The following is a 7,938-nucleotide window of genomic DNA, read 5'->3' on the forward strand; positions in this document are numbered from 1 at the left end:
CTTCCTTCCTTCCTTCCTTCCTTCCTTCCTTCCTTTCTCTCTCTCTCTTTTCTTTCTTTCTTTCTTTCTTTCTTTCTTTCTTTCTTTCTTTCTTTCTTTCTTTTCTTCTTTCTTTCTCTATTTATGACAGTCTCCATTTGTTTGTTTGTTTGTTTGTTTGTTTGTTTTAAACAGTCTGTAGCCCAGGCTAGCCTTAGATTGTCTATGCAGCTAAGGATGACCTTGAACTTCTGATTCTCTTGACTCTACTTCCCAAGTGCTAGGACTATGACCACACCTAGTTTATGCTGTGCTGGGGATGGGACCCAGGACTTCACACACTCTAGATAAGCACTTGACCAGCTGAGAGGCATTTCTGTCCCTCAGCTTCCATTACTGGAATAGACAGGGGTGTGTGATGAAAACCACAAGGTTAGAACATGTTGGAGTCTGGAGTGAAGCTTAGGACTGGTTCTTTGGGGGCTCTTGGCTAGGATTGCTCCCTTCCAGGAGTGATCAGAGCTCCCGATGAAAGTACCTTGAAGGGTCTTGAGAACCGTGTAGAGCATCCTGAGGCCAGACTGTTTATACTATGGGCAGGTGGGGGAAGCACCAGCTCTTCCTATAGGCATGCTAGTCACTTCCCCTGGGGATCCTAACTCTCTTTTTGGGTTGTCTTCCCAGGGCCCAACTTTGTCTTCAATTTATATCAAATCCGGTGAGTAGGCTCATGGAAGAACTGGGAGAGCTGGCACTGGGGCTAAATATGATGAAGAAAGAACTAGAGGCAGAATGGAACTTATCGCTTCCCTTCCCTGACTCCATCCATGCAAACCAGAAAGACACCATTTAGAGAAGCTCTCAGAGTAAAACGTGTGCCTACTGCAGTACCGTGTGATATCCTTCACTTTAGCACTCACTCTCAGGCAGAGAACGCGCCTCCCGTTCAATCATCCATCTACCCATCCACCCACCCATTCATCTCTCCACCCATCGGTCCACCCACTTACCCATGTATTCATACAGTTAACCATCCACCCACACATTTATCCATCCTCCCATCAGCCCACCTACCTACCCACTTATTCATCCATCTACCCACTCATGCATTCATGCACGAACTTGCCTACTTATTCATGCATCTGCCCATCCACCCATCCACTCATCTATCCACCCATTGGCCCACCCACCTACCCACTTATTCATCCATCTACACATCCACCCACCCACTACTCACCAATTTACCTATGTACCAACCACCTACTCTACCCATCTACCTATCCACCCACCTACTACTCATCCATGAATCCATCCATTCATGCATGCACATATCCATGCATGTGTATATCCATCCATCTATTCACCTACATGTTTATCCATCCATCCATTCATCCACTCACTTACTCACCTATCCACCTGTTTATTATTTATTCAGTAAAGTTTTATTATATAGCCACTTTTATGGTATTTATTTCCAAAAATACAAAGATGGCTTGGCATATTCTCTGTCCCTAAGCATCTCACTGCCTATGCTGGAGACAAGCCTAATTGCAAATAAAGCAATCTCGGGCACAATATAGCATTCTCAAAAGAAGAGCAACCAAAGAAAGCCGTGGATTTGAGGAACAGAAGTCAGAAAGCCCTCTCAGGGTAAGCCATTTCACTACTCCCTGATACAGGGCAGGCCTGCTCCTCCTCTGGCCTCGCCAGCTGAGACAAATCTTATTCTGGAAGGTAAATCAGTGAGTCAGTGCTCAGATCCTGCCTCTGCTTCTAGGACCCACTTGGTAGGCTCCAGTCTAGGGAGACAGGATTCCTGGAGAGGCTGGGTTCTCAGTTTAACAGCTTCACTGGAAATCTGTCTCAGGAACCTGAAGGACATGGAGGTTGGCCCACCCTTCACCATCAGCGGCCACATGAGCAGCCCAGATGGTGGCTACATGAAGTTCTCCAATGACAGAGTCTGATGGAGCAGTGTCTAGCTTCTGAAGATCAGGTGAGTGGCAGGACAGGAGAACTGAGTGGATCTCATGCCAGAGTAAGGTCCTATATGGCTGCAGGCTGTGAAGCCGAGCGCCAAGGGCCACTCAGAGCACAGATGAATGGCTCAATCCCTCTACTTTTTCTTGAGAGAGTCAGGCCAGTTGAACCAGCATAGTAAAGCCCTCCCAAGCCGCCTCTATTTTCAGTATCTCTTCTCCTTACCCAGGAAAGGCTCCTGGGTCATCATGAGCTCCTCTGACCTTCCTGGGCCCTGAAAGCCTGACTTGGCTGCAAGTAAGAAGAATAAGGGACCTTCTCTGGGTCCTCTTCCAGCCCTCATGGAGTTAGGCCCCTACGGAAGAGCCTGACCAGGCTTAGCAGTCTTCTCATGGAACTCAGAGAAGCAACTATCCCCCAGGGTTAAAAACTGGATTTCAGGCCACACCAAGCCTGTAGGAATTGTAAATATCCTGCAGACACAGTGTGACAATCACAGCCAGGCAAGCCTTCCTCCTGTCAAATGCAGCCCAGGGTGGAAATGGCCCAGACTCTACAGGGTAGACAGATGTTCATGTGGAATCTCCTATCATTTCATTTTGTAAAGTTGCTACCCGGGCTGGAGAGCCAATCTGTTTCATTAGGGAGTCATGTGGTCAGAGGGGTGCTTTTCAGACATGTTATTTAACATTTCCATCTGTGGCCAACTTCCCTGAAGGCTGGACTAGGGTCTTCACTTTGCCCTTTCAGCGGTGTGTTTGGTTTGGGCCTTTTCCATGCTTCGTCCCCTTTGCTGTCTCCCTCTGACTAGTTCTCCCTATAGTGACAAGGCTCAGTGCCCACCACACATGAGCAGAACAGTCTAGAAACAGTGTACCTGTTGTTTAGGCTCCCGACCTGGGGTGCCCACAGTGCCCAGGGTGGGTTCTATTTTCTGTCTCTGCTGTCCTGCACAAAGCCAGCCCTATGTGGCAGAAAGCAGAGAGCTATGGAGCCATGGGAGGCGCCTGGTGGAGGCTGACCAAAGCAGCTAAGGACAAGGACTGTAGAACACTTTACCTCCGGAGCCATGGCTTCTTGCTCTGCCTGTGACCCACTGGACTGAAGGCAGCGGGTACCAGTTTTAGTTCAGCCGGTATTTGGTATAAAGTGGTTCCATCCAGAGATGCTTCATTCCTTGAAGAAGTAGTGAATGGAGAAAGCTTTAAGGGGCCTGTGTTGGTCAGGCCTGTCACTGGATCAACCAGCCCCAGTTCTAAGCTAAAGGATGCTGAGGCCAAAACAGAGACAGGAAGGGGAGGGCTGGCCATTATTTTTCTGTCCTTCCCCTCATTTTTGCTGAGGCCCCTGTGTTTTGTGTTTCTTGATTTGCTTCTTGTTCTCTCTCTCTGGCCTATAGCAGACTGTGGAGGAAGGAATGCTCCAGGCCTGGCAGATCCTTCCTGCTTCCTGACAGGGGTAGGAGTGTTTTTCTTCCCAGCTCAGCAGGCCTTGGACACAGTACACCAAGCCTTAGGATTTGGAAGCCTTTGACTGGGGTTTCTTCCCTGAGCTGTTGAGTATGAAGAGGGACTCTTCATGGCTTTGGACCTCTCCCCCTTTCTCAGAGAACTCTTGGATGTGATGGAGAAAGAGAATACTCTTGCCTTTGGCTTCCTTCTTCCTTGGATACCCAGCTCTGCAAGCTGGACCCCACTTCTGAACTCACAGGTTCTGCGATCCCAATAACACCTATAACTCTGCCCTGGTTGGCATGGCCTGTAGGACCCACTGGGTCCCTTGGGAATGCTCAGGACTCAGGAGACTTGTTGGATACTTGAAAAGAGAATGAGCCTTGAACCCCAGGTAGGCTTGGGCCCAGGTTGTGTGGCTTCAGGTGAGGACGGGGACATCTGCTGAGGATGGGAGAATAGTGGGTATTTCCCATGCCCAGAAGCAGAAGCGAGAGCACATTGCTTCCTCTTTCTGAGGCCACTGACGTGCTCCGTGTCCTTCCGCACCCCCTTGCTTTCCTTACTTCCGCAGACCCATGGTGAAGCAGTTTTCTTCACTCCAGACAGTGGCTACACCCTAGGAGTGAAGGGGCAGATTACAGCTTTCTCAGACTAACTAGAAACCAAGCAACAGGCCTCTAAGGCTGGGCACTGACTGGGCACTCCGATCCTTGGCTGTACTAGGGCCTACCCATTGCTCCTCTACCCTCCATCCCATCTCCTGCTCCATCCCACTGGAGAGCCTGCTGTGCCAAGGGCTACTAGCTACAGTTTCTATATTACCCTGTTCCTCTAAATGTCCTTCCCAGGGCTGTGCCCAACCTAGAATGTCCTCTTCTCCTGCACCCATAATCCTGTCCATGTCCAAACACTGAATTTTATGTCCCGTCTTTCCTGAGACTCACCGCAGGACTCAAGACACCATTTTTTTGTTTGTTTGTTTGATTTGGTTTGGTTTTTGTTTTTTTTGAGACAGGGTTTCTCTGTGTAGTCCTGGCTGTCCTGGAACTCACTCTGTAGATAGGCTGGCCTCGAACTCAGAAATCTGCCTGCCTCTGCCTCCCAAGTGCTGGAATTAAAGGCGTGCGCCACCACTGCCTGGCTGACACCATTCATTTTGACCCCCATGTAGATAGCAGGTTTCCTCCACATGTCCTTTTCCCCAACATGGAAGAGCTAAGGGGCAGCTGCTCTCTGATCCCCATCTTCCAAGATATTGGCTTCTCCCTCCAGTGAGCTGCTAATTGCCCCACAGTGATGGATGGAGCTTTCAGGGCTCAAGCCTCCCAGGCTTGATCTCAGCTCTGAGCTTCTGCCTCGCCCACTTCCCAGTCCTTGTTTACTTTTATTCTCTGATCTCCAAGTCATCCCTTCCTGCCACTCTTCCTCCTGGCTCACAGTTCACATTTCCCAGGAGCCTTCTTCAAGACTCATGGCCCTTGTTCTCATCTGATTTTACTTAGAAACACTCTCTGGCTCACACATCTTCATTCATTCATCCATTCATTTTCTCTGCTCCTCCAGGTACTGGGCTAAGTCTCCATGGGGAATCCAGTCTCTCTGGAGATTAGCCTGATCTCTCCTCTCTCACAAGCATTTCTAGCAGGCCAAGTTGGGCTTTACATCTCTTCTAAGTCCCCTGTTGTGCCTCGCATACACTTAGGTGTACACGTGTGTGTTCACACAGGCAGGAACTACTCAGGAAACTAAGCAAAAGGATTCTTCACCCTCTTGAGGGCATCTTGCTCCAAGCCTGGTCCATGCCTGCTGCTCTCAAAACCAACGCTTGCCATCTTTCCTCCTTCCCCCTCCTTAGCCACATCCTCCCATGCTTGTGGTATGATCAGACACTTTTCTAGACAAGGGCACACAGAGATGGAAAGCTTTTCTACCAAGGGACAACCTAAGTCATGTTCAAAGCCATAGCATCTCTGCTGAGACTTCCTCGCCTTGCCCCAAGCCAGTGACAGTAGATAGGGTCAGGTGACAGGACCCAGGAGAAGTCTATGGCGCCCCTCCTATGCTCCAGGGCTTAAGAAGGACAACACAGCAGTAGATGGGAGTATCATTATTTTATTTTTAAAAACTGCTTAGTGTGCAAAAGCCAATGCAAAACAGGAAGCCAGTGGCGTGGTGAATTCTCACATTTTGGGGACCAGAAGTGAAAATGTTCTGTCTGCTCAGAGGAACAGCAAACCAACAAAACAATGTGGGAGTGCAGTGCTGGAGACCAAAGCCTTGATGGTCCCTGCCCTTCCCATTCACCCATTCACCCCATCCACCCTGCTCCTGCGGAACCATGGGCTTGGCTTCCATTCCCTAAAGCCTTGGATAGGTCTTCCCGTGCATAAGCAGAGGGCTGCTGGGAGAAAGGTGGGTGGAAAATGGAAGAAGTCCCTCCTCTTCTATTTTAAGCCCGATCCTTCTCCCTAAAGGTCATGGGATGAGGCTCTCTGGGCCCCAGGGACCTTGTTTGTGTAAGGTTGCCATTTAGCCTTGAGAACTTTGGGGCTTCCAGCTACGAGGATATTTCACAGTAACTTCAGTTCCACCATGCAGGGGTGAGAGTGTCAGAGAGGTGAATGGACAGTGTATGTGTGTGTGTGTGTGTGTCTGTGTCTGTGTGTGTCTGTGTCTGTGCCTGTGCATCTGTGTGTGTCTGTGTGAGCGAGCGAGTGTGCACATCATGCAGAATTGAGCCAACCGGTAGGATCATGTCTAGTTGCCTGTCTCGGGAGGTTTAGTGTTGCGGTACCCAATGAATGTTTGCCCAAAGAGCAGGTGAATGCACCTGAATGTTTTCATTCACCCCTTCACCTCAGTTTCCTGGTTGTACTCTCTTGTCTTCCGTCTCATGTTTGGTCTGCAGCCCTGAGTCCTACACTATATAGGAGCTGTAGGGTGAAGAAAGTGGGGAAGGGAATAATCATAGATCCATGTGATTAAGCAGAGAGCATAGCAAACCAGAAATCAAGCTGCTAGTAATCTCTCTCTCTCTCTCTCTCTCTCTCTCTCTCTCTCTCTCTCTCTCTCTCTCTTTCTCTCTCTCTCTCTCTCTCTCTCTCTCTCCTAGGTTCAGAGTGATGTCTCCCAAGCACCTGGTCTGCTCAGACTTCTGTGACCGTCATAATCATCTCGATGCTTCTTGAACTGTTTTCACCTGCATTCAAATGCGTCTTTGACATGAATGGAAAAGTTCTACCCACTCATGCGTTCATTTATTCACCATTTATAGGGTTCTCATCACCATGCACTAGCATTGGCTGGGTGTAGAGGGCACAGAGGTAAATCAAGAGGTGTTTCTGCCATCAATGAGCTGGAATGAATGCCAGGTAAAGAACCTTAAATGAGACGTCATAGGGAACTAGTGAAAACAGGCAAGCTTCAAGACTACTATCTCTCTGTGACAGATGAGAAGACCAAGGTATAGATCCATTTGCAAAGAGTTAATCTTACCTAGCATCGTGACCTAGCAACTCTTTCCATTCCCTGAGGCCACCCTTGAGGTCTCTCCAGCCCCAGAGCCTTGCTATGGTAGTCAGTTAGCCCGAGTGAACAGACATCACATGCTTGCCCTATCTCCACACCCTCCACTCCATACAAGGCTCCACAGCACCGGCCCTATTCCCTGCGCTGACTCTTTGCTGGCCTTAGATCCTGGGATCGCACCTTGTATTGGCTGTCATAGACTCCATGTCTGAGGGTTCCCACATCCACTTAGCATAATTAATATACCACATTCTTCACCTCTTTCCAGTGAGTCCAGCAGGTGCGTACCCAGCAGCCACAAGGTATTCCACACCGTGGCAGCTGCATGGGGGCACCAAGAGTGACACATAGTGACAGGCCGCATGTTGGAAGCACACACAGGGTCTGAGTGGCTCAGAGGGGCTTTCCAGGGGGCACTTGGGCAGCCTTGAAACAGCAAAGTGGATGAAGAACATATGGGGACGAAGAACCGGCATGCACAAAGGACCAGGGGCATGCACAGCAGTTTGTTGGGGGAAGGCAGGTGGGTATGAGGGCTGGTGGGGAGAGGGGGCGAGGATGTTAAAGGGAAGAGATGAGAAAGGACAGGAGGTAGCAGGGGGGCTTGAAGCACCTCCTGGTTTGAGCAGAACCTTTGAGTGCTGTCTTACAAGCTGTCCAGTGGAACTCAGACCTCAAATTTGCATTTTCAACTCCAACTCCTCAGCCCAGTTAACAGTAAGGAAGATTATTTAGTGGTGAGGGATGCTGGAGACAAAACAAAACAAAACAAAACAAAAAAACAAAAAAACAAAACCAGGAAGTGATCCCAGAGAGTGCGGTTGACTCAAAGTAGCTAGGCACAGGCAAAGCAGGATGGGAAAGCTCCAAGGCCACCAACCAGGTCAGGCTGAGGAGGCATCTGATGGTCACCTTTTCCATTAGGCAAGGTCTGCATGGTTCCCGTGACTGTGGGGGTGGGGTTGTTATGAACCATCATGGGAACCAGCAGAGGAGA

General features: G+C 49.4%; 1 protein-coding gene across 1 annotated transcript in view; it reads left to right on the top strand.

Annotated features, from left to right (window-relative positions):
* Smim35 (small integral membrane protein 35) overlaps positions 1 to 7,700 on the top strand; it is a 54,051-nt gene extending 46,351 nt beyond the window's left edge. The window contains exons 3-5 of the mRNA XM_029482120.1: positions 664 to 697; positions 1,847 to 1,975; positions 6,526 to 7,700. Of these exons, the coding sequence (XP_029337980.1) occupies positions 664 to 697; positions 1,847 to 1,946 (134 nt within the window). The 3' untranslated portion in view covers positions 1,947 to 1,975; positions 6,526 to 7,700. The remainder of the gene's footprint in view (positions 1 to 663; positions 698 to 1,846; positions 1,976 to 6,525) is intronic.
* The last annotated feature ends 238 nt before the right edge of the window (positions 7,701 to 7,938 follow it).

This window comes from Mus caroli, chromosome 9 (assembly GCF_900094665.2).
Source record: "Mus caroli chromosome 9, CAROLI_EIJ_v1.1, whole genome shotgun sequence".
Taxonomy (NCBI): Eukaryota; Metazoa; Chordata; class Mammalia; order Rodentia; family Muridae; genus Mus; species Mus caroli.